General features: G+C 42.4%; 1 protein-coding gene across 3 annotated transcripts; it reads right to left on the bottom strand.

Moving 5' to 3' along the window:
• Nucleotides 1-35: 35 nt before the first annotated feature.
• LOC112261491 (potassium channel subfamily K member 2) lies at nt 36-27,112 on the bottom strand. 3 transcript variants are annotated; one of them, XM_024436864.2, is made up of 8 exons: nt 26,510-27,112; nt 23,211-23,430; nt 21,632-21,722; nt 18,210-18,327; nt 16,627-16,787; nt 15,284-15,470; nt 14,723-14,862; nt 36-5,876 (listed from the first exon to the last, which is right to left on the bottom strand). In XM_024436864.2, coding segments are annotated over exons 1-8 (1,242 nt in total). In that variant the 5' UTR covers nt 26,511-27,112; the 3' UTR covers nt 36-5,552. The 3 variants fall into 3 exon arrangements, with proteins under 3 accessions (XP_024292632.1, XP_024292633.1, XP_024292634.1); XM_024436865.2 differs by lacking the exon at nt 26,510-27,112 and adding an exon at nt 26,245-26,464; XM_024436866.2 differs by lacking the exons at nt 21,632-21,722; nt 23,211-23,430; nt 26,510-27,112 and adding an exon at nt 20,233-20,342.
• Between the last annotated feature and the right edge of the window lie 626 nt (nt 27,113-27,738).

The following is a 27,738-nucleotide window of genomic DNA, read 5'->3' as shown; positions in this document are numbered from 1 at the left end:
CAGAGTTACCAGGACCATGAGGAAACACAGAGAGAGTCTGTCAGTTGTTTAATCATGAGGGATTGTGCAAGTACATGTACAGTGGAACTCCAGTCAGAGAACGTTAGAACGTAGAGCACTATCTACCTTCAATTCTCTGATGTCCCCATACATTCTGGCATTTATAATATTTCTCCCAGTTCTACTGTAAATTGTGGATATGGCAGTAGTACATGGTTTAAGCTTACAGGGTCAGCTAAGTAAAGAGTTAGGCCTACAGTACAGTAGGTTTAGGAAAGAGTTATTCCTACAATACAGTAGGATGAATAAAGAGTTAGGCCTACAATACAGTAGTTGAGTAAAGAGATAGGCTGTAACGGAAAACTGTCATTTATACAGTAATTTGGGGTATTATCAACAGTAAAATACTGTAAAATGTTTTACTGCAACATACTGTAATTTATGCTGCATTGTGGAAACATTTTGTGGGCAGGGAAAGAACTGCTGTATTTCAAATGGTACTGTATTCCATCTCACAGAATAAAGTACCGTACTGTATTTTGGTATACTGAGTAAAGAGTTAGGCCTACAGTACAGTAGGCTAATTCTCTAGTAATTGCAGATGCTGTTGTTGGTTAATGACTACAGGTCCCACAGTAGTCCATTTAGTTACTGTCACATGTATAGGTCATAACTTTTCTGCAAAAAGATTTAGCAGCTGAGTGATTGTACGTTATGCAGTTATCCACTGTGGGAGCTAGCTAGGTATGGTAACATCCTCCATGCTTGCACACTGCTGTGCATATCTATGCTTTGTGCTGTGTGTGCGTCCGTGCGTGCCTGTGTGTAGTAGCCGGTGGATTAATAATATCCATGGATTGCTGTATCTGAGGCCTGGGACAGTAAAATGCGTCTGCATACCGTCTGTCTGTCTGTTGACTTTGGCCACCCAGTCCTGCTTACATAACATCACTTTCATGCTCCGAATGGTCTGTTCTGATTGGTCAACAAGGACAGACCGTCTGTTCCAACCAGAGACGGAGTCTGGGGTGTCTCTCTACTCTCTCATCATCGGATTAAATTGATAGCTCACCCCGAAACAAAACCCTGTCACCCCTTTTCATTCCTCAAAAATGGTCTAAAGTCGAGTGCATATCACACACTCTCTGTGTAGATACTGTAAGGAAAATGAGAAGTCTGCAGGCTTCATACAAATATCGTTGTGAAATGATACTGAAGCAACCATGAAACACTCATCTATATGAAGCATCAGTTCTGTGTTTGTATGTTTTCTATTGAACACAACCACTGTACAGTTGGACCACCACATGTTATATCAATAGAATAAGTCATGAGGCAGATGGGTGTTTTTGAATAAGACGGTAAACAGAAAAATAATTGAGAATACTGTATGTTTTCAAGTCATTAGATATATATATTTAAAAACAAACCAGTTAGATTGTGTATAGACTTGTTCTACAGACATTTTACAGAATTAACTTTATCTCTGGCAGACAGCCAGTATAGAAATGTCCCAAACAAACAGAGAAAACAAAAAGATGAACAATCATAAAAGCCTGAACATATCTGATGTTGTATTTGCAGAATAGAGTCCAGGCATGGAATTAATAACAGTCAGTTTTTTTTTTTAGCACAGCTAAAAATATCAAACATGCTAACAGTCATCAATAACCCATATTAAAGTCAAAGCTAAAGATACTGGGCATCCCAAGTTGCGCAGCGGTCTAAGCCACTGCATCGCAGTACTAGAGGCATCACTACAGACCCGTGTTCATTCCGGGCTGTGCACAATTGGCCCAGCGTTGATCGGGTTATGGAAGGGTTCGGCTGGTGTGGCTTTACTTGGCTCATCGTGCTCTAGCGCCTCGTTATGGCGGGCCGGGTGCCTGCAGGCTGACCCGGTCACCAGTTGAACGGTGTTTCCTCCGACACATTGGTGCGGCTGGCTTCCGGGTTAAGCTGGCGGGTGTTAAGGAGCGATGTTAGGCGGGTCATGTTTCGGAGGACGCATGACTCCACCTTCGCCTCTCCCGTTGCAGTGATTAGACAACATCTAAAGATATTGTAATAATAGCCAGACCTGGGCCATTTACACACATTTAATATATTACAAATACTTGAGCTGTGTTTGATGTAGCTTGTCCAGCACAATGGAACTAATGGTATAGTCCCAAGTGCAAACTCTGCATGCTAGTCAAGCTAAATCAAGCGCACCTGAAGTATTTGAAACAAAACAAATGCATATTGGGCCCAGATCTGAGAGTAGCACAGACAGAGAAAAGTCAAGGACACTACTGTGGCACTGCTGTGGACACAATCAAGTAACACATCGCCATGACCTGAATGACACACACGTTGTGTGGTGCTGCTCCACAGGCTTTTTAGACCAAGTTAGTACAGTACTTTACTGTCCTCTATCCTCCTATCCACTCCTCTATGTCTCTCCACCTACTAGTGATGGTCAGTCAGAAATAATAGTACCCTGAAATGTCAGGGATTTCACATATGGGCTCTATTCCAATATTCACTTTAGCATCTAGCCTAATACTTAGAATGAAGCAGTGTATTGAGCTTGCCTAGGTGGGACGCTAATGTGGATAATGGAATTTAGCCATGGTTTGACACTGGTGTTAATGAATACAACACAGCCATGTGGACTGTGTGCTAGACGTGCAGTAACATCGCTAGAAAGAGAAGCGTTGCAGTTTATCTCCGCATTACGACGATACAAAAGCCTTTCGTGGTGAAATAGTTAGCCGTGAACACAATAAATGTTGTAACTTTAAACACAGGCAGTTAAATAAAAGTGCATTTTGAATGGCAGGTGTACACGGGGTGTGAGAGAGAACCCTCAGGTGTGTGAGCGTGCGTGTGAGTGAGCGTGAGTGTGCGTCCGTGTGAGTGCGTGTGTAGAATACAGAGTGTTGATGGTTCTATAGCCTGTTAAAGTGCTGTGTCTCACCAGCGCATTCATTGTTTTTGTAAGACTTCAAGTAACATTCAAAGTAATTTGGCCTGTGCATCCGTCTGCAATGTGCAGAAAATTCACAACACATCCAAACCATATGCACAAGCGGACAGTTGACTAGATCTCAGGGCGGCTGACGTCACTGCACGATGGCTAGCTCTCAGTATCTAGAGTACATCAGCTGGCTCAACCCCCTCCTCCTCAAATACCCCTCTATGGTTTCAGTCAAAAATACTGTACGTCACACTGAACATAGAAAGGGCTGCTATAAGATAAGATATCGTATTGCTATGAAAAATAGATATGCATGTGATAAAAAATAAATCATGAATGGATATGCTGACAGTCGTGGCTGAGAGCTGATGCTTTTCCATCAGAATTGAACAGACTGATAAGCCATGTGGATCTACTTCATCCATCTCCTTTAAGGAGAACACGATTTACAGATCTGATTTAGCAATTCTGATCTATTTCCAGTAATTGGTCTTTTAACCAACCAATCTGCCTATGGCCTTTTGACCAACCTGATCAGCTCTTTTGCCAATAATTGGGCAAAATCTGCCTGATAGTCAACCGCCACACCCTCATCTCCTTCGGATTTGGCATAGCTCTCAATATGGGAACATGATGTTGATCAGAACTGTCGATTTCGGAAACATGTTGAACTAAAAGCAAGATGACGAGGGCTGTTTTCCCTGGTAGCAGAGACACTGACTAAGAAGACATTTCTGCCAGCCAATTGCAGTTAGCCTCACCCTCTCTACATGGCTGTCACTATCTGGCCATCCTAGAGAGGACAGAAGTATAGCGCCATAAATCTGTGGCTAACTAACCCGTCACACATACCCTAACCGTTACCCTAAAACCAGCCTACTCTAAATTAAGACCAAATAGTTTAGAAGAAATGTATTCAACATCTGTGACGATATGTCCTCCCCACCCCCCATATGTAGTAGGACTCCATTTTGACATCGCAAAAAACTGGCACCAATGTCAACTATAACACTTTTTTTGTATTGCACCTTTTCTTATACATAATACTAAAATGTGCAAATGAGGCAATATCATTAAATATGCACATATTTTCCTATGCCGCAAATCCATTTTTCGGGACACTGGATTAAGTCAGCCTAAATATTTTGGTTTCATTTTGTTAAGCCACTTCAGGACAGACTTACTCTGAGCAGATTGTGGATAAATACGTTTTTTTTAACATCTTTCTATGTGTAAAATGCTAAAGTACGTAACATTGTACAGAAATTTGTTGGTGGGTGGGTCTGCAGATATTTGGATGTGCCCTCACTGGCCCACCCATGCCTAGGCCCCTGTATAGATATCTGAGAATATGTCCATGGATAAACCATACACAATTTGGTGAACGTAGATGCTTCTGAAGATGAGGAAAACGAGTTGGGGTGTGGAAAGAGTCTGACTTTCTGGAAGTGGCCGTTAAAGATAAATACACTGAATTTAGACTACCAAACGCAAAACGCCTATTAGGACCCAATCACCATCTCTTCAAAGTAAGTTACTACATATGGTAAAGTTTGTTACATTCTTTATGAAATGGGCTTTTAAATTATGTGTAATTCAATGTAGTGAGCTTTGAAATTATGGATGTATGTCCATTTTAAAGTGGTTAAAATCCATGACATTTTTGACTGTAGTATGATAAACTAAAGAAAATATCAATTTTCATAAAGATTTTGACATTTGTATGTTTACTTTTTGAAAATACTAATATTAATTGACCAAAATACCAACAAATCTAAAAATGTATAGGTAGCTGCAAAACTGTCATTTCAGTCTGTGGTGTCTGGCCTTAAAATGTCTGCCCTGAAACAGTCATAGTGGAGCCTCCATTTGCTGCTCCACACTCCCAGCGGCCCAGAGGACTACAGTCACGTACTCTAAATGACAAACTGTCTCGCTGTTTAAAACGACAAGAGAGAGAGTGATAAAAGAGAAAGAGAAAACACTGTTAATTCACATGCATGTACAGTCTGTTGGTAGAAAAAGACTAAGACACTGCTGTGATTCCTTCAGTAGAAAGAAAGCTAAGAGGTCCGGTTCTGAGTAACAGTCAGGGGAAAGGTTCACTCTTAGAACCCCATAGAACCCATTCACACATATGCACACCCACACATTCTCTGACTAAAGGCATATAGACATCCTCATTAATATTCCTCATACATTGGCAACGTAATAAATAGGATACATATGTCTGAAATGACACCCTATTCTTTTGACCAGAACCCAGTGAGGTTGTGGCCAAAGGTAGTGCACTAGGATTAGGATGTCAATTCAGATTTGCCCTGACCTTAAATGTACTCCCCGAATGTAACTCTTCCATTCAGATCCATAAAGATATGTTCCTAATTCATGTTGTGATTCTGTTGTAGTTAATAATCAAACCGCTTCATAATCATAGTCATATAGTCATATAGACTGTCATCGGGGCAGCTGTTGATAAATGATGTCATACACCCTGTGCTGAAAGATGGCTGCCATTTCTTGTTGTAACCAGGTGGGTGTGGCTTGTGCTGAAGCTGGGTCAGGGGTCAGAGGTGAACGTTTGTGACCTCTACTTGAGGTACTCTATAATAGCCACGTCACCTCTCCTAGGCTCTCCCCCTAGTCCATTCTGAAAAATACTTCCATTTTTGGTCATATACGGGAACATCGGCTCCCTCTCCCGTTCATCTGTGAAGTTGACGGGCAGTATCCTCTTGGGTGGGGTAAGCTCGGGGGTGGAGTTTAAGCCCAGATCGGTCGACAGTTTGCGTTTGATTGATGCGGCCCGCTGGAACTTGTCGTAGACCTCGACACTGAGGCGACGTCTGGTCTCCTTGAACTCTGCCGAGACATTAGCCGTCCACTCTGCTGCGTGAGCCCTGATCTCCCCTACCTAGAGACAGAAAGAAAGAGGATGGAGAGAGGAGGAGAGGAGGGAGACAGGTGAGGAAGAGGAGGGAGAAGAGAGGGAGAGAGACGAGGGGGAGGGAGAGATTCTGTGAAAGACTGCTGTTCTCGACGTATCCTGGAAGTCACCTCAATTACATGTGTGTTCAATTACAGCAGCCTGGCCGCACACACCATGGCATTATCAACATGTGTGATATCTTTAGTGGTTTAGAGGTTGTCAAACAGAGAGTTATTGGGATGATAAAGTATTGATATAAAGATGCTCTGGGCGAACAAGACTTGAAAAAGAGAGCTGTGTAAGTGCAGAAGGTTCGAGCTCTGACAAATGCAAGTTATTCTATTCTACACACATATACACATACATAGACACACACTCTCTCTCTCTGTCACTCTCACTCTCTGTATACTGGCTGGAGAGTGTCACTGGAAAGTCTCACAGTAATGTTCATCAGAGGATATAGGTAGTTGATTTGATTAGGAACGTTGTATTGAATTGGAAAACATTCTTATCAAAGGAAAGAGGTAAGCCAGGGGAGAGAAGTCTGCAGAAGGTCGGAGCTCTGACAGGTCAGAGCTCTGACAAAATGTGTGGGTTTGGGTGGTAGCTACCAAACTCTGGAACAAACACATTAAATAGAGTTCCTTTGTGATAGACCGAGGAATATCACCTGTTTCATTACTGTTGTGTGTCATTACTGGTACCATGCACACACAAATAGGGCTGTTGGGATGACGGTATTACCATCATACCGGCGGTCACAAGTCATGTACGCAGTCAAATTCCACGTGACCATTTAGTCACGGTAATTAGGCTTCTCCAAGCTCTGATGCTGCTGCTGGTCATTAGTAGCCTACCAAACGTGCTAACTGCCTGGAACTCAGCACTCTATTGTCCCTCTAATCACTCTGACATCAATGCAAATGTGATCGAAAATCAAATCCATCACTTCATGAGAGCCCATGAGCTAATGTTGCGCAACATTTCTATAGGCTATGCAATTGCATGAGAAAACAGAATGATGGCCTCTACTAAAAAGAGGATCCCATCAGCTTTCTAGAGACTAGGCCTACTATATATTTTTCTCAACTTTCCTAATATTAAGCACATTGCTTATATTTTACAACAGGAGTATAACCTACCTGGCTGGCAAGAAAATAAACCACAGGAAAAGCTTCCTCCATTAGCTATTTAAGTGAATAGATGACATGTATTTTTTTCCTGCAGCCCCTGTTTTGGTGCATGATAATGGTCCATTTTAAATCAAAACAAATTCCACACATATATTATTTAGTATATGTAAAGACAATATTAAATCAAGAATAGTCTGATCGGTAACAATATTAACCTATCATAAGAAACTTTTTTTTCAACTTTTTTTTCAACTTTTTCGAATCATAGTCGCACACCTCATGTAGGCTAGCCCATAGGCTTATATGTTTTGATAAGGTTTGTATCACAACTAAAGTGGCCAAAGAACTTCTTAAAATTAAGCACATTAATCTGCTTTACAAGGGGTGTAGACCCTAACTGGCATACATAAGCAGCATGTGAGTTTCAAGTTTGAGGAAGATAATTATCACCATAAAAATTAACCTTTATAATAAAAGCATTACAAGCAAAATCGCATTTGCTGTCACTTTTGATAATGGTGTTTCCTGCTAATGGAACATTTGGGCTTATAGCCTACTACCATGAGTGCATTGCTGTGGAAGAAATAGCCTCACAGTTTATCAACATTTTAAGCTAAACGTTCTAATCTGTTGCGTCAGCCACATTGCTTAAAAACGTTTTTTGATGCTAGTGGTTGTATTAATTAGGGATCTATCGCATCCCACAACTGTCCCAGACTATGTTTGGAATATTTATTTCTCGCACAGAATAAAATAGTTTGACTTTGCACTATGCGGGATATTAGATTGACATAGGCTAATGATTTTGCTGTTCATTAGGCCTACTCATCTTGTTGGCTGATGAAAAGTAAATGTGGATAGTTCTTTCAATATCTTCAATATGCACCACGGAATTGGATAAGGGAGCACCCAGTTGCATCCCCTATGTGTCTGTCTTCACTTGTAGCCTGTGAGAAAGAGCCGATCACGTGATGGAGCATAATGTGTACTATGGCGCCGAAGAGGATGGCTTACGTTTTACATGCTCCTAACCAATTGTGCTATTTTGTTAGTTTTTTGCGTTGTTTGTAACTTCGTTTTTAACTTATTTTGTACAGAATGTCTCTTATGACCAAAAATAACTTCCGGACATCAGAACAGCGAGTACTCACCTCGAACTGGAAGAAGATTTTTCCTTTAATGAGTCCGACGAGAGGGATATACTGCTTTTCCAGGTACAGGCCCAAATCCCTGTCATTTGCGTGAAGAAAAGACAGAGGAAAAGGGAGCGCAGGTCGGGCTGCATTCTGAGAATCCGTAGGCGAATGATTAAACTCCCACTGCCGTCAATTCTACTGGCTAACATGCAATCATGATTAAAAATAAAATTGATGACCTATGATTACGATTATCCTACCAACGGGACATTAAAAACTGTACTATCTTATGTTTCACCGAGTCGTAGATGAACGGCGACACAGATAATATAGAGCTGGCGGAATTTTCCATGCACCGGCAGAACAGAGAAGAAGCTACGTCTGATAAGACAAGGGGTGGGGGTGTATGTCTATTGGTCAAAACAGCTGGTGAGCGATGTCTAATATTAAAGAAGTCTCGAGGTATTAATCGCCTGAGGTTGAGTACTTTATGATAAACTGTACACCACAATATCTACCTAGAGAGTTCTCATCTATATTATTCGTAGCCTTCTATTTATCACCACAGACTGATGCTGGCACTAAGACAGCACTCAACCAACTCTATGAGGCCATGAGGCCAGCAAACAAGAAAAAGCTCATCCAGAATTGGCGCTCCTAGTGGCCGGGGACTTTAATGCAGGCAAACTTAAATCAGTTTTACCAAATTTTTACCAGCATGTCATATGTGCAACCGGAGGAAGAAAAACTCTAGACCACCTTTACTCCACACACAGAGATGCATACAAAGCTCTGCCCCGCCCTCCAATTGGCAAATCTGACCATAATTCTATCTTCCTGATTCCTGCTTCCAAGCAAAATCGAAAGCAGGAAGTACCAGTGACTCACGAAAGTGGTCAGATGATGCGGATGCTACGTTACAGGAATGTTTTGCTAGCACAGACTGGAATATGTTCCAGGATAAATCCAATGGCATTGAGGAGTATACCACCTCAGTCATCGGCTTCTTCAATAAGTGCATTGACGAAGTCGTCCCCTCAGTGACCGTACATACATATCCGACCAGAAGCCATGAATTACAGGCAACATCCGCATCGAGCTAAAGGCTAGAGCTGCCGCTTTCAAGGAGCGGGACACTAATCCGGACGCTTATAATAAATCCCGCTACACCCTCAGACGAACCATCAAACAAGCAAATAAAATATTAAGATTGAATCCTACTACACCGGCTCTGATGCTCGACGAATGTGGCAGGAATTGAAAACTATTACAGACTACAAAGGGAAACCCAGACACAAGCTGCCCAGTGACGCGAGTCTACCAGACAAGCTAAATGTCTTTTATGCTCGCTTCGAGGCAAGCAACACAGAAGCTTGCACGAGTAGCCGGTGTGAGCAAGACCTTTAAACAAGTCAACATTCATAAAGCCGCTGGGCCAGACGGATTACCAGGACGTTTACTCAAAACATGCGTGGACCAACTGGCAAGTGTCTTCACTGACATTTTCAACCTCTCCCTGACCGAGTCTGTCAAACATACGTGTTTCAAGCAGACCACCATAGTCCCTGTGCCCAAGGAAGCGAAGGTAACCTGCCTAAATGATTACCCCCCCGTAGCACTCACGTCGGTAGCCATGGTGCTTTGAAAGGCTGGTCATGGCTCACATCAACAGCATCCTCCCTGATACCCTAGACCCACTCCAATTCACATACCGCCCCAACAGATCCACAGATGACACAATTTCAATCACACTCCACACAGCCCTTTCCCACCTGGACAAAAGGAACATGACAAAAGGAATGTGAGAATGCTGTTCATTGACTACATGTGGTAGTCAATGAACCCCCAGGTGGTAAGGGTAGGCAACAACACATCTGCCACGCTGATCCTCAACACTTGGGCCCCTCAGGAGTGTGTATCATCAAGGACACGACTCCTCATTAAGTTTGCTGTTGACACAACAGTGGTAGGCCTGATCACCGACAACGATGAGGCAGGCTATAGGGAGGAGGTCAGAGAACTGGCAGTGTGGTGCTATGACAACAACCTCTCCCTCAATGTGAGCAAGACAAGGGAGCTGATCGTGGACTACAGGAAAAGGCGGGCCGAGCAGGCCCCCATTAACATCGACGGGCTGTAGTGGAGCGGGTCGAGAGTTCCAAGTTCCTTAGTGTTCACATCACCAACGAAATATCATGGTCCAAACACACCAAGACACTTGATTGGACATGATTTGGAAAGGCACACACACCTGTCTAAGGTCCCACAGTTGACAGTGCATGTCAGAGCAAAAACCAAGCCATGAGTTTAAAGGAATTTTCCTTAGAGCTCCGAGAGAGGATTATGTCGAGGCACAGATCTGGGGAAGGTTACCAAAACATTTATGCACCATTCAAGATCACAGTGGCCTCCATTCTTAAATGGAAGAAGTTTGGAACCATTAAGACTTCCTCGAGCTGGCTGCCCGGCCAAACTGAGCAATCAGGGGAGAAGGGCCTTGGTAAGGGAGGTGACCAAGAACCCGATGGTCACTGACAGAGCTCCATAATTTATCTTTGGAGATGGGAGAACCTTCCAGAAGGACAACCATCTCTGCAGCACTCCACCAACCGGCGCCGACAGAGATGGCCGCCTCGCTTCGCGTTCCTAGGAAACTATGCAGTTTTTTGTTTTTTTTACGTGTTATTTCTTACATTAGTACCCCAGGTCATCTTAGGTTTCATTACATACAGTCGAGAAGAACTACTGAACATAAGAGCAGCGTCAACTCACCATCAGTACGACCAAGAATATGACTTTCGCGAAGCGGATCCTGTGTTCTGCCTTTCACCCAGGACAACGGAATGGATCCCAGCCGGCGACCCAAAAAAACGACTTCGTAAAAGAGGGAAACGTAGCGGTCTTCTGGTCAGACTCCGGAGACGGGCACATCGTGCACCACTCCCCAGTATACTTCTCGCCAATGTCCAGTCTCTTGACAACAAGGTTGATGAAATCCGAGCAAGGGTAGCATTCCAGAGGGACATCAGAGACTGCAACGTTCTTTGCTTCACGGAAACATGGCTCACTGGAGAGATGCTATCGGAGTCGGTGCAGCCAGCTGGTTTCTCCACGCATCGCGCCGACAGAAACAAACATCTTTCTGGTAAGAAGAGGGGCGGGGGCGTATGCCTTATGGCTAACGAGACGTGGTGTGGTCACAAAAGCATACAGGAACTCAAGTCCTTCTGTTCACCTGATTTAGAATTCCTCACAATCAAATGTCGACCGCATTATCTACCAAGGGAATTCTCTTTGATTATAATCACAGCCGTATATATTCCCCCCCAAGCAGACACATCGATGGCTCTGAACAAACTTTATTTGACTCTTTGCAAACTGGAATCCATTTATCCGGAGGCTGCATTCATTGTAGCTGGGGATTTTAACAAGGCTAATCTGAAAACAAGACTCCCTAAATTTTATCAGCATATCGATTGCGCAACCAGGGCTAGGAAAACCTTGGATCACTGTTATTCTAACTTCCGCGACGCATATAAGGCCCTGCCCCGCCCTCCTTTCGGAAAAGCTGACCACGACTCCATTTTGTTGATCCCTGCCTACAGACAGAAACTAAAACAAGAAGTTCCCGCGCTGAGGTCTGTTCAACGCTGGTCCGACCAATCTGATTCCACACTCCAAGACTGCTTCTATCACGTGGACTGGGATATGTTTCGTATTGCATCAGACAACAACATTGACGAATACGCTGATTCGGTGAGCGAGTTCATTAGAACGTGCGTTGAAGATGTCATTCCCATAGCAACGATTAAAACATTCCCAAACCAGAAACCGTGGATTGATGGCAGCATTCGCGTGAAACTGAAAGCCCGAACCACTGCTTTTAATCAGGGCAAGGTGACCGGAAACATGACCGAATACAAACAGTGTAACTATTCCCTCCGCAAGGCAATCAAACAAGCTAAGCATCAGTATAGAGACAAAGTAGAATCTCAATTCAACGGCTCAGACACAAGAGGTATGTGGCAGGGTCTACAGTCAATCACGGATTACAAAAAGAAAACCAGCCCAGTCACGGACCAAGATGTCTTGCTCCCAGGCAGACTAAATAACTTTTTTGCCCGCTTTGAGGACAATACAGTGCCACTGACACGGCCCGCAACTAAAACATGCGGACTCTCCTTCACTGCAGCCGACGTGAGGAAAACATTTAAACGTGTCAACCCTCGCAAGGCTGCAGGCCCAGACGGCATCCCCAGCCGCGCCCTCAGAGCATGCGCAGACCAGCTGGCTGGTGTGTTTACGGATATATTCAATCAATCCCTATCCCAGTCTGTTGTTGGGCCACCATTGTTCCTGTTCTCAAGAAAGCTAAGGTAACTGAGCTAAACGACTACCGCCCCGTAGCACTCACTTCCGTCATCATGAAGTGCTTTGAGAGACTAGTCAAGGCGCTACAGAGGGTAATGCGTACGGCCCAGTACAACACTGGGGCCAATCTTCCTGCCATCCAGGACCTATATAATAGGCGGTGTCAGAGAAAAACCCATAAAATTGTCAGAGATTCCAGTCGCCCAAATCATAGACTGTTTTCTATGCTACCGCATGGCAAGCGGTACCGGAGCGCCAAGTCTAGGACTTAAAGGCTCCTTAACAGCTTCTACCCCCAAGCCATAAGACTGCTGAACAATTAATCAAATGGCCACCGGACTATTTACATTAACCCCTCCCCTACCATTTGTTTGTACACTGCTGCTACTCGCTGTTTATTATCTATGCATCGTCACTTCATCCCTACCTACATGTACAAATTACCTCAACTAATCTGTAACCCCGCACACTGACTCGGTACCGGTACCCCCTGTATATGGCCTCATCATTGTTATGTTATTGTGTTACTTTTTATAATTTTTTACTTTAGATTATCTGGTAAATATTTTCTTAACTCTTCTTGAACTGCACTGTTGGTTAAGGGCTTGTAAGTAAGCATTTCATGGGAAGGTCTACCCTTGTTGTATTCGGTGCATGTGACAAATAAAGTTTGATTTGATTTGTGAGTGAGAGATGATTCAGAGCGCGCAGCACTCAGGGGGAAGGGCACAACGCAGCACTCGGGGAAGGGCACAACAGCCACTGGCCACAAAAGGCATGGATTTTTTTAGGGTGCATTTCGGCCACACAAAGGGGATGCCACCATGAAATTATAGACATTATTAAGTATTTGTCAAATTGTGAATGAGTGACTGATGTAGTGTGAGCAGCCTGTGCAAAAGAAAAGCAGAGCTCATGCCTTTCAAGCTACTTTTTTCAAATCATCATCAGGGTCGCATCATGCAGCCTTACAATGTATTAAATATCAAAACATATAGCACAACATTTGTAGAACAACTAAAGTTACATTAATAACTCTAAATTAAGCATATAGGAATACCTATTTATTTGTTAACCGCTCAACATAGAATAGCCACATGTGCGCACTACCTCAAATCATTTGGATAAAATATCCTTTATTTTATTCAGCTTTGTTCAGTTGTATTCTTCATACTATAAATAATACCACAGAATTCTAAATTCTGTCTGCTAAATGAACTAGTGTAGCCCACAGGCATTTGGCATAGCCAGATCAGGACCTAACATAAGGACAACTCAGAGTATGCTATTCTGTTCTTCTGAAATAGACTACATTTTCTTCATTTCATGCTTCTTTAGTCCTGTCTAAAATAAATCATGGATTTATTGTGAAGGTGAAGGGTATATTACATGGATTTATTAGACTTTTTAAAATATAGATGTTCCAAAGGTCTATATCAGTGGCTTGTATTCTATGTGTGGAAGCCAGGAGATGCTAAATGTTTTTATGTTAATTAAGTGTCAATTACCGTGAGACCAACAGTTATTTGCTTGACAATCACCGGCTGACAAAATTTTGTGACCGCCACAGCCCTATGCACGAACACACAGCCATGTACACACACAAACACACACGTCTGACCATCATAGACGGAAGCGTGATGTCACTTGTGGAGTGATGACGCTGCGTAAAATAGCAGGATGTCAGCGTGATAACTCTGAGGGGGCAATAAGGATTCTCTTTCTCTCTCTCCTCTTTCTTTCTCTCTCTCTTTCTGTATAATGTGTTACTCTGTTCAGCTGGAGAGTGTCACTGGAGAGTCTCACAGTAATGTCTATCAGAGGATATACTGTAGGTAGTTGATTTAATTAGGGACAGTGATGAGGTAGCCATGACTGCGACTTCAAAATCAGAGTCAGCTCGTTCCCGAATAGGACAATTCCTCTTGGTTTAACGGTCAAGACATTGGTTTCTCCCGTGGGGCCGAGACCCGGGTTCAGATCCTTTTCTGTGTTTGTGTGTTTGTGTTAGTTTTTCCCAGCCACTGTTCTTCTGCATCTGCATTGCTTGCTCTTTGGGGTTTTAGGCTGGGCAACTTTAAAGCACTTTCTGAAAGCTGCGGATCTAAAAAGGGCTTTTTAAAATACACTTGATTGATGTGTTTGTATGTGAGAGAGAGAGAGAGAGAGAGAGAGAGAGAGAGAGAGATACCTCCTCTTTGGTCTTCTTAGAGATGACTCTGAACCAGTCTCCTATCATGCTGAGAACAGCAGCGAAGTACGCCAGCCCCACCAGGATCCAGAACCACACCACAGGCTTGTAGTAGTCCAGATACTCAATCTCTGAACCACCTGGAGAGGACACACACACACACAGTAACACACAGACACAAACACACACACACAACCCCTTCATTTCTCTCTTTATCTCTCCGTCTAACCAGGTCCTTGTTCTAGTTCTGACCCTGCAGTAAATTCTATCTCTGTTCTGTCTCCGTCCCCACTTCCCTGAGTGAATGGGGAAAGTGTGACAGAGACAAGACACTTTTCTCACTGATAGCTGCGGTTAAATCATTCCTTCTATACTGTCTCTCCCTTCTCACTGTAGCTCACTTCATGTGCTGACTGCTGCAGCCTTTAACTGGTCTCTAAAAGAGATTCATATCTTCATGAAACAAATCTGTATAAATAAAGGTTTGTGTGTGTGCGTACATGTACTTAAGCATACACATTTCAAGTTAGGACTTGAATGACTATCTTCGTGATGATTTACCTGCGACAAAGTCCCCAAAACCAATGGTTGTCAAGGTGATAACGACAAAGTAAAGGGACTCCAGAGCGCTCCAGCCCTCAATGTGTTTAAAGATGGCCGCCGGCAGCGCCACGAAGAGCAGACATCCGAACAGGATGAAGAGAACGGTGGAGATGACACGGATCTTAGTCTGACTAACATCCCACTGCTACAGCGGGAGGCCGGGAGAAAGGGAAAGAGAGATCTTTATTAATCAACAGTATTTAACCCTAATTTCACCAGCTAAATTGCAAGGATATTATAGTTTTGTGTTTATCTGAAATTCTGTTTAGTTTCAGTTAGTTTTCAGATCCACTCGTTTTTATTTCGTTTGAAGTTTCATAAAAACATTTCTATTTAGTTTGTTCTATTATTTAGTTTCAGTTTTAGTTATAGTTATAGTGTTAGGGACAGAAAGAAGCCTATGCGGAGGAGGCTAGGAGACAACTATGTGTTGTACTGTATAAGTTTGGTGTTTTTGTGAATGTCAATTCTTGCCATTGTGAGGCACTAATGCATAACGTGATGGGTCCGGTTTAAAGGTAGACTCAGCGAGATGATGTAGATGCATGAAGTAAACAGTAGTATTGGGTCAATTTCTGCAACAACCAGGAGCGTTGAAACTTCTCCACTGTTTTGGTCCCGTAGATACCACCTTGTAGTAGTGTGAAGCGCACCCGTGCACATGCGCAAAACTATATGTGACTCTATGCTTGTGGCAACATCATCTCGCTGAGTCTACTTTTAAATTATAAAGTAAATCTCAATGTGACCTGCCAGATTCCTGAAGCACGAAAATCCCATTAGAAAAAAAGCTTGGAAACTCCATTGAAAGCTCCATTAGATCCCCCAAAAAATGATGCTTTCATAGTTTCAGTCAGATTTTTTAATTACTTTATTTCAGTTTACAAAATGTTTTTTTTCATGATTAGTTTTAGTTAAGTGTTTTTTTACTATAATAACCTTGGTAAGTTGACTGAGACCACATTTCTATATACAGCAACGACTTGAGGAAGAGTTGCCAGGTTAGCCAACTGAAATCTAGGGATGATTAGGAGGTGGCCATGATGAACAGTATGAGGGGCAGATTGGACCATAAGAATTGAATAGCTACTGTATTCTCAATGCACTAGACCTCTCTTCCAATTGTTCCTGGCAATACACTAGGGTGTTATTAACTGTAATGAATAGACATTCACAACCTTCATCTGGGATAGACTGACAGACAGGCCTCTACTCTTCTGGGATAAAGAAGTAATTAAGAGTGGCCTCACACATGTAAGGACACACACACACACACACACATCTCCTCTACATGGACTCACCACGAACATCTTCTCGACCCTGGCGGTGGCCTTCCCAAAGATGGTTCCCAATTGGTCTCCTACTCCAGCCAGTAGGAAGCCAAACAGAGGGATCCCCAGCAGGGCATAAATTATACAGAAGATACGCCCTCCCTCCGTATGGGGGGAGATGTTCCCAAAACCTGGAGGGACAGAAGAAAAAAGGCCTCTTCAAAAATAACACTTTGCCATTTTAAAGCTAATTTCCTGCAATTATACAGATTTTGCGATGACGCTGAGAGAAAAGGCTGCAGTTTTAAAGTAACTGTCCAGTGAAAAAGTAACTTTAAAAAGTTAATATTCTGTTAACTCATACCCAAATAATATTGTTGACTGATCCTATACTTGTATTTGTGGCCAAAGCATAAACTGGAGAAAAAACATCTCAAAAACCCCACCTCAAACTTGTATCTCAAACAGACCGCTTCAGAAATGCTTGCTAATTCTTCATTGAGGAAGATGTCATCCTCCTGAAGAGGATGAGCTGGCCAGTCAGCAGACTACTCGCATGAATATTTTTAATGTCCAGTAATCAGTGCCTTGCAAAAGTATTCATCCCCCTTGGCGTTTTTCCTATTTTGTTGCATTACAACCTGTAATTTAAATGGATTTTTATTTGGATTTCATGTAATGGACATACACAAAATAGTCCAATTTGGTGAAGTGAAATTTAAAAAATAACTTTTAAAAATCATTAAAATTAAAAACGGAAAAGTGGTGCGTGCATATGTATTCACCCCCTTTGCTATGTAGCCCCTAAATAAGATCTGGTGCAACCATTTACCTCCAGAAGTCACATAATTTGTTAAATAAAGTCTACCTGTGTACAATCTAAGTGTCAAATGATCTGTCACATGATCTCAGTATATATACACCTGTTCTGAAAGGCCCCATAGCCTGCAACACCACTAAGCAAGGGGTACCACCAAGGAAACAGCACCATGAAGACCAAGGAGCTCTCCAAGCAGGTCAGGGGCAAAGTTGTGTAGAAGTATAGGTCAGGGTTGGGTTCTAAAATAATATCAGAAACTTTGAACATCCCATGGAGCACCATTAAATTCATTATTAAAAAATGGGAAGAATATAGCATCACAATAAACCTTCCAAGAGAGGGCCGCCCAACAAAATTCATGGACCAGGCAAGGAGGGCATTAATCAGACAGGCAACAAAGAGACCAAAGATAACCCTGAAGGAGCTGCAAATCTCCACAGTGGAGATTGGAGTATCTGTCCATAGGACCACTTTAAGCCATACACTCCACAAACCCAACGCCTCTCATCACCTCAGGGACATTGAAACTGGTCAGAATTGAAGGAATGGTCGATGGTGCTAAATACACGGAAATTCTTGAGGGAAACCTGTTTCAGTCTTCCAGAGATTTGAGACTGGGACAGAGGTTCACCATCGAGCGGGACAATAACCCTAAGCATACTGCTAAAGCACCACTCGAGTGGTTTAACATTGTAATGTTGACTGTACTGAGAGGTTAAATTAGATTTCGTACACATCATACTACACACACAAGACACACACACAAACGCAGCACACACACACACATCCTTACCGATAGTAGTGATGACGGTCCCCGCGAAGAAGAAGGAGGAGCTTAGGTCCCAGAGACTGCTGTGATTGGTCAGAGTCCCTGCTGGGTTCACCCCTGAACGGATCGCTGACACCACTTGCTGTGGATGAGACACACACATAAGCCATGTCCGAATACCTGTACTTCTAAATAGTACGTTGATTGGGTGTGAAAATGTAACGTTTTTTAGACTGTGAAATTTCAAAAATTTAGTATGCCCGGATGTCATACTCATTTCGGGTTTAATCTAATAGAATTTGCTGCATGCGAGAAGAAGGGAATTATTTTATCAGACCTAAGTTTGTTTGACAACAGTTGGTAATAACCTGAGGGGCACACTGTACCAAAATGAATAAATGGTGGGTAACATCGACATTGTGCATAAGATGATGCATTCTCAGTATGGGTGAGCCTAGTATGTTTAAGTGATAATGCCCGAGAGGCCCGTGTTTGGAGGATATATTGGCACGGTTTGCCAATATAACAACACCCGTGCCAATATATCCTCCAAATACCGGTATGGAGGCCATTATCACTTTTACACAACGGGTTACCAACATATTCAAATAATGATTGCCATTTTCATTCTAAATGTTATTTGATGAATTAATTCATACTATTTCATCCTTCCACAAGATATTGTCTCGAAACAAATCTAGGGTTGCTACGGCTGGTCGTTCATTCTATTGGCTCGGTTGCGAGACGTGACACAGTCGTTTAGTATTTTTTTCTGTATCTATTTGGCCATCTATTCGTTCTTTACTATTCGGCCACCAATGCTCCTTATACGACACATCACTGCAGTCGATAATCCTCTGTATACCCGTCGCAAGACCCACTGGTTGATGCTTATTTATAAAACCCTCTTAGACCTCACTCCCTCCTATCTGAGATATCTACTGCAGCCCTCATCCTCCACATACAACATCTGTTCTGCCAGTCAAATCCTGTTAAAGGTCCCCAAAGCACACACATCCCTGGGTCGCTCCTCTTTTCAGTTCGCTGCAGCTAGCAACTGGAACAAGCTGCAACAAACTCTCAAACTGGACAGTTTTATCTGTCTCTTCTTTCAAAGACTCAATCATGGACACTCTTACTGACATTTGTGGCTGCTTTGTGTGATGTATTGTCTATACCTTCTTGACCTTTGTGCTGTTGAATGTGTCCAATAATGTTTGTACCATGTTATATTGCTACCATGTTGTTGTTATGTTGTGTTGCTGCCTTGCTATGTTGTTGTCTCTTTGTGTAGATTTGTTTTGTCTCTCTTGTTGTGATGTGTGTTTTGTCCTATGTTTATTTTGTATTTATTTATTTTAATCCCAGGCCCCCTCCCCGCAGGAGGCCTTTTGACTTTAGGCCATCATTGTAAATAAGAATTTGTTTTTATCTGACTTGCCTAGTTAAACAAAGTTTACATTTAAAAAATACAAATCTATGGACATGAACCAGTTGTATTATCTAAATGTTCCATTGTTATACTGGCTTGCAACGTTCTTATCCCTTGCTTGCTAGCTCGCCAACTACGGCGATTTTACAGTCACGTCAAACAGTGCAGACAGAATAACAACAGTAGTTGCATTTGTTTAAGCTGTTTTCTAGTGACATTTATTTCGATACATCCATAACAATGAGCTAACGAGGCACGATTTCGCCTGTCATAGAAAATAGGCTCACTCGTTAGGACACTGATGTTCAGAGAAGCTAGCCAACAACACAGCTAACACAATAACTTAAAAATGAAGCTGGATAGATCGCAAACTAGCTGCACTCAGTTTAATTTGACCCCTTTTCACTTGACATCTCTTTGTATATATCCATAAATGCATGATTTCGACTGGCTGAGAAATGCTGCCTGCCTGCCTCTCTGTCTCTCTCTACCTCCCTCCCTCCCTCCGAGTCACGTCACAACACAACACGTGTCACGACTTCGTCCTTTCCTTGTGTTCCCTCATGTGCTTTATGTATTGATTTGATATTAATAAAAAATAAATTTAAAAAATACTTTGTCTTTTCCTTGTTCCGGCGGTGTTCGTCGGTCGACCTCACCGACCTTCGAGCCATCCCTGATCCATTTTTCATTTTCCATTGGTTTTGTATGGTCTTCCTTCACACCTGGTTCCAATTCCATCAATTACATGTTGTGTATTTAACCCTCTGTTTCCCCTCATGTCCTTGTCGGAGATTGTTTGATTGTATGTTTGTGTATTGGTGCGCGACGGGTTTTGTACCCACTTTTTCTTATTTTGTAATTTTGGTTTTGGAGTTTTGTGAAGCACTGATTAAAAAACTCAGTTTTTTTACTAAGTTCGATTCTCCTGCGCCTGACTTCCCTGCCACCAACACGCACCCAATTACAACACGTTACTATGGGACAGTTGGAGATCGAATTTGAATATTGAAACAATGTTGCAAATGTTGGCGAGACAGACAGCAAGGTTTAAAAAAGAAATACAAGATAATGTCTAGATGCGTTTTATAGTGGAGATCAAGTTTATAACTTTCCTGCCTGGACTGATGAGGCAGTAGATTGCGCAGTCAGATGGAACAGAGTAAATAGGCAATTTAACGTCACAGATTTAGCCAGTGGAAACTTGTGGAATAGACACCAGCTGGAATGCACTTATAACCAATCAGACCCACCCATATTTACTGCACACATTTGTATTAAACAGTAACATCTCAATAGTATGCAGTATGTTTAGTACAAAGCATGTTGTTTTGTTAGTAGTAGGCATGACAGATTTCGGACATGGCCATTCACACACACACACACATTTGACTTCATTATTGTTTTCTGATTATTACTTCTTTAATTAATAGACCAATCTATACAAGAGGTTTTTAATAGCAGAATAAGAAAGTAAAACCAACGCATTACTGTGTGTGTTCTGACGTTTCACTGGCTTTATAGACTGGTTGGTCGTTTAGCAATAAAACCGATGCATGCGCAACTATGGGGCAAAACAGAAAGGGTTGGGTTAGATTGTTGACAACATGTAAACTATATTTTATCTCTAATGTTTATTTAAAACATAAATACATTTGCACAATGAGCACTTGCTGTCTCTCAAAGACATCGTTACAGTTTTTTGGGTAGCTAGCGATTTTTTTTTGCCATATTAGCATTTACATGAAATCACCGGTAGTTCATATCTCATGCTGAGATCATTATGAGGGATGATTTCTGGCGCAACACCAGCATCGACAGCAGAGATGCATTCTCAATGAGTCACTCTGGCTATAAACATGATCCTACACACACACACACACATGCTCACACAAGTCTGCACAAAAGTGCAGAAGGTGTACAGAGAAAGCGGTGAAAGCGAGGGAGGAGAAAGCTCTGCTTTGAAGAGACAAGGGAGTCCGTCCATGTGCACATGCGCAAACAAACATAGTACCTTGACCAATTCCTCCAGATGGCTGTGGTTGACACAGGTGTGTGTGGAGAGGAACTCTAGTTTCTGATTCAGGATGGCCAGGCGCTGAGCACTGGAGCGAGAGAGAAAGAGAAAGAGAGAGAGAGGAGGAAGACAGAATGAGAAAGAGATAAGGGAGGGATCTAGGAGAGACCACGGTTGGTTATCTCACAGGTTAGTTGTCACAGTGCTTATTTCTCCCAATCTAGAGTGTGCCATGTGTAATAATTTTAAGATGAAAAAGTATGAATTCTTTTTAAGAACTCAGCCACCTGGTCAATTCATGTTAGCATGGCAAAATATAGTGTTTTTCATAGTTGAAAGTAAAAATATGTGTTTTCTTGGTACTTACTTTTGCAATGTTTGAATTATACGTGAGTATAAATGAAGAATTATGTTTGTTGGAATCAGGAAAGGGAGAGCTAGATTCCAAACCTATTTCTGAGTTGCTACAGTAGGTCAATCCATTTGGTAACTAGCATCTTAATTAGCATTGGGGGATGAGGGGGTTGGGGATAGTTGTCACTATATTGGGCTCCCGAGTGGTGCAGCGGTCTAAGGCACTGCATCTCAGTGCTAGAGGTGTCACTACAGACCCTGATTCGATTCCAGGCTGTATCACAACCGGCTGTGGTTGAGAGTCCCATAGGGCGGAACACAACTTGCCCAGCGTCGTCCGGGATAGGCCATCATTGTAAATAAGCATTTTTCTTAACTGACTTGCCTAGTTAAATAAAGGTGAAATAAATAAATAAAAATCAACTCCATTATAACCATATTGTTTGGGGACATTGCCACTGCCAGTATACAATAAATCCCATGCTCTTTTCTGCTGTTGCTATAAAGACCTCCCTTCCCAGTAAACACGAACACCTTAGGCTGACCTATCAAAATGTGTTGGGAGTATGTAGTGTGGAGAGTGTTTGCGCATTGGAAGGACTTCGCAGAGACTTCAGAATATAATGTTGATGCCTGGCCACATCTGTGAGACGTCTTGCCAATTAACGATGTCTAAACTGCAATCTTCCCGATGCATCATGTATACATCTGTTGGGAAGAGGTATCTTTGCTATCTGGGTTTGTTGCCTCACACACACATTTTTCAGTCACACACCCGCACATGTACACAGGCATGTGCAAACACACGCATACACACACAAATCTACTCAAAATGTCATATGTTGTTCTCACGGTATATAATGCTGAATTTTGTTAGCAATATTGTTTTACCAAAGAAAGGCTTGGCTATTTCTATGACTCTGTTTGCTATATTGCTTAACTTTCTGTTACAAAAGGAATAAGCTACAAACATTGTGACAACCAACTCTATACTGTGTGACAACCAACCCCGCGATGGGGCTAGTTGTCACAAGTGGACAGAATGTGTTTTAATGACTTATAACTCCATGTTGAAATAAGATGTGAGGATAAAAAGGGTCCCTATTTCAACCCAACACGTTGGTCTTTGTATTACTGTTGAAAAGAGTCTTCCAATATATACTGGTGCTGAGAAATACACACGAGAGTAAAAAGTGTGACAACCAACCCCGGTCTCCCCTACCTCTCGTGGGGTTGTTCCAGGGCCCTGAACACGGCAGCTCCCACCACCAGGTAGAGAACCACCAGGAGGAAAATGGCCAACACCGTCTTCCACTTCATCACCGTGGCGATGGCCTGACACTCCTCTCTAGGGCTCAGCGTGATTGACTTGGCGGAGAAGGAAAGGCAGGGCTTGCTGTTGTGAGTGGCGGATTTTGGATCCAGTAGGTTAGGTGCTGCCACTGTTTGAGGTTGGGGGTGTGGTGGGAGGTCAGGGAGCAGAGATTATTAGTTGATTGGTTCATTGATAGTGTATTTTTTAAAGTATGTTCTTTCATTTCCTGTTAAAAACTCAGATAGTTCATACTTTAAGTCTCATTGATATCACATCATCATACACATGCCTTAAGGGAGAGCACAAATTGGGCAGAGCCATGTGGCTGGTGAGTGATTTTTGTGTGTGCATTTTCCTTATGTTATGCTTTGGTGCTGTGTACAGTAGATCTAACACGTGATCTTCAGCAGAATGAAAACACATTTGTTGCTAATGTTAGAAATGTATCAATAAATAATGTTGTGTGAGACATGGTCGGTGAGCAGCAGGGCTCTTAAACTGCTGTGGCAACGTAAATCACACACACACATCTACTATTCTGCTGCTTTCACCCATTTACTGGGAGTTTGTGTGTGTGTGTGTGTGTGTGTGTGTGTGTGTGTGTGTGTGTGTGTGTGTGTGTGTGTGTGTGTGTGTGTGTGTGTGTGTGTGTGTGTGTGTGTGTGTGTGTGTGTGTGTGTGTGTGTGTGTGTGTGTATGCATGTGTGTGTGAGTGCATGCGTGTATCCACGTGGGATTAGGAAAAGGGCTGTTTTAAAACAAATCAGGTAGAGGAGAGTGTGTGTGTGAGTAGTCATAAAGAAGCAGTAGCTGAACGTTGATTATTGTGAGAATAAGGATGCTGTAGGCTGCTGTAGTGGACAGTGTGTGTGTGTGTGTGTGTGTGTGTGTGTGTGCGTGCGTGCGTGCGTGGTTTGGCCCGGTCCTCAGACGCCTTGGTTTGTGAAGGGTAAAAAAAAGTTGTGCAAGACTTGCAAGAAGAATGGAGCAATAGTTTCTCTCTTTCTCTCTCTCTCCTCTCTCTTCTTAACAAACCCTTCTTCCTGGGAGCTAACTTGTAACAAATAAAGAAGTACAGTCACATTTAACATGCTAAATCCATTAGCACGAATAAAAATGATATAGAAAAGGATCATTTTCTAATGAAAAAGGTTTCTATTGTGAAGTGATGAGCGCAAAAACTAGTAATAATTGGTAAAGGTTATATTGGGCACAATTTTCAAAGACAATTTAGGTAGTATTATAAACGCAATCCGGGATACTTGGGATGTCCCTACCCTAAATCATAACCTTAACCCTTACCGTTACCCAACCATTAACCATAACCATAGCCCTTGCCTTACCTAACCCTAACCTTACCTTGATAATTACATTTAAACTTCAATGGGTAGGGATGTCCCAAGGATCCGGGGATAGCACGGACCTATTATAAACTTTGAAACAACTGTTTTTTAGTAGGCTACAGAACTAGAGAAGGGCTGTTTCTCTGAACCTCAGGCAGTAGGCTCAAGCAAGCCTGTTTCTCTCCCCAGTCAGTGGCAGCCAGCCTGTCTCACAGACGGACCAGCAGCAGCAACCTATCCTCCTTACTTATGTTTAGAAAACAAATGTGAAGGCCAACATTGTGGGGGGGAAAGCACTCATCATGTTTATGCAACCGAATATTCACACTAAGAATAGTTCCAGAACCATCTTTATATTTGATTTACAAAATAAATTGGATGTTCCCCCCATGATGAAAGGAGGCCATCACTGAAAAAGTTTGGGATGGGCATGATTCAGCCTATTTATTTGCAGCCACTACGCTGAATCACTAGGGCTATAGGTGATCATGCGTATTGCTAAATAACACACCAGCCTGATAATATGGACCAATATGTTGTTAGTCTCATTTCTGGAGGGAAAAATTATATTTGAATGGTCACCATCATTTTATTTTCATTCATTTTGGAGTAGAAAAGTCACCAGGGCTGCGTTCAGTACAAAAAAACCGCAACACAACGTTCAGTTAAACAGAAACAGTGCTATTCTGAACAACCAGTTTAAAAACAGGGAGCGGTTGGATTGTGCGTTCAAAATACACCCCTGCCCTTCAAATACATCACTCATTGCAAGCCACACCTGTCACACACACCAAACAGAGAAAACTTAGGCTATCTCAAAGTTTGTTCAAGAACGTTGAATAACTTTTTGTGGAAAAGTGTAATTCAGTACAAGCCATTACGCAACGTAGCAAACGTTCAATCGAACTGAATGCACCCGAGAACTGAATTTCTCACAGTCGTTCTACAAACAAATTGCCAAGCTCAATTACTTTCTGAACTGTTAGTTAGACCAACAGTTTAAAGTAATACACACATTATTGGTATTTCAGTTGTGGTTGGGATACATTGACCAAATGATCCGGAATATGTTGGATGTATTTTCCCTTCAAAATCTCACCGGGTGCATCCCCGGACCCTCCTAGAGGGAACCCATTGACCTAGGACATATCCAGGCGATCCAATCTCAACCACATACAGCCAATGCTTATTATTGTTTAAATTATATTCTAAATGTGCAGAATAAGCGAGTTAATACATGTTTGCACAGATTGAGGGCTGGGGATAAGATATGCCCGTAAACAGTGCGCTCCACCTGTCCTTAGGCATACGCACGGGATAAGGCAGTGCTGCTTGAGTAAGATTGAGAAAGAAAGAAAAAACTACTAATCATTTTAGACTTTTTTAGGTATGTGTAAAAATTGTATACCAATTGTCTAAATGCACAAGGGAACTCACATCCCACCATAAAACTCCAGAACCCAACAAAACTCAAAAAGTGCAAAATATTATTTGCAGAACTTTACAAACAAAACATCATCACTAATAGTATTATCTACGGAACAGTAAGTTTGTGCAGTGACTACTTTTCACTAAACTCTGGTCTAACTTTGTCTCACCACAGTGAACCAGCTGCCAGTTCTGTCGTCCGGAGGGGAATCTGCATCATCAGATTGAACAATAATAGGCTACAATCGTTCAGCACTTTCATTCAATAGCCTATACGGTCTACACCGGCCAGTTGCCGGTCCTCTCTCTATAAGAGATTGGATCATCACCTAGTCTTTATTCTCTCACACAAGCACGTACACGTAACTTACACGCGCGCACATACACACACACCAGTCTGGTAAACATTAAAAGACATGAACGCGAGCCACTTACTTCTTCGCTAGCCGATGCCCTCTGCTCTCCGCTTCTCACCAGACGTTCTCTCCGTGATTAGTTGAACGTTATATCTCCTTTTACCGTTTTCTCCAATTCCCTTTCTTTGCCCCGTCGGGTGCTCACGGGCAGATGCGTGCAGGCGGACGTTTCCACATGGCACCAGAGCCGAGCCCTCTCTCTTTCTCTCTCTCGCGGTTTGACCGGTCGTTTCACTTTCGCATTAAGAGACCTGGGACAGAGTAAACAGAGAAGACCCACTGGGCACAAACTGGTTGAATCAACGTTGTTCCCACGTCATTTCCATGAAATTACTTTTAACCAACGTGAAATAGATGTTGAATTGACGTCTGTGCTCAGTGGGAAGGGACGAGAGGCGGCAACAGGGGGAAAGGAGGAGAGAGGGGGACAGGTAGGAGAGGAGAGGAGAGGAGAGGGGAGGAAAGGGATAGGCATGGGGCTCTCTGGGTTGATAGTGGGGTCAAATTGCTTCCAGCAAATTCAGGAAAGTGCTGTTGGACACCAACAGCATTGTGCTACTGCACTGTTAAAATGAAGTCCTTTGTAACACCAAAACGAATGGCATCTGAGCTGCCACCAACGCAAAGGAGTCAAAACCTTAACTTTCCTTGAGTATTGAAACACGTCATCCTGAGATGTTTTTAAACCTGACACAGTGTGTTGTAACACCACTTAATGAAGTGTTGTGCAACACCTGGCCAGGGACTGGGAGTACTACCAGAAGGGATTGAAAACATTATTTGGGTGTTTCAAGTACTGTTTAGTGCATAATTAGATCACTTCTTCTGGAGCATTTTTGTGCAATCCACCAACAGTAACTGGCAGTTTTACAGCAAGCATTGAGGAAATGTGGGAATGGGCCTTCTCATCATTAAATATTATTTTGCCTGGTTGGTTTTGATATCCGTTTATCATGATCCATTAGACCTACACCTCATGGCACAACAAGCTGATTAATACTAATATTGAAAGAATACTTTTCTTTCTTCAAACATACATACAACATTGTGTAAAATAATCAATAAGTCAACAAAATGTTGAATTACCCACAATCCCCACGTGACAAGATAGGAAGTGCAAGGAAATTAAAACCAGACTTCTAGTTCATTCACTTTATTTTCTCTATCTTTGGTTGTCCTCTTGTTTTAAAAGAGGACAACCAAAAATATTTAAGTTGGATTTATTCTCCCATTGAATGGCAAAATAAA

This window comes from Oncorhynchus tshawytscha, linkage group LG11 (genome assembly GCF_018296145.1).
Source record: "Oncorhynchus tshawytscha isolate Ot180627B linkage group LG11, Otsh_v2.0, whole genome shotgun sequence".
NCBI classification, from domain to species: Eukaryota; Metazoa; Chordata; class Actinopteri; order Salmoniformes; family Salmonidae; genus Oncorhynchus; species Oncorhynchus tshawytscha.
Note: the sequence above shows the minus strand (reverse complement) of the source record. Positions and strands in the feature narration are given on the sequence as shown.

Excerpts from the sequence above, each read along its gene's own strand:
- LOC112261491 (XM_024436864.2), bottom strand. Across the intron at positions 15,471-16,626 it reads GGGTCGAGAAGATGTTCGTG|CAGTGGGATGTTAGTCAGAC; the intron begins GTGAGTCCATGT and ends CTCCCGCTGTAG. Across the intron at positions 14,863-15,283 it reads TTTTGGGGACTTTGTCGCAG|GTGGTTCAGAGATTGAGTAT; the intron begins GTAAATCATCAC and ends TGTCCTCTCCAG.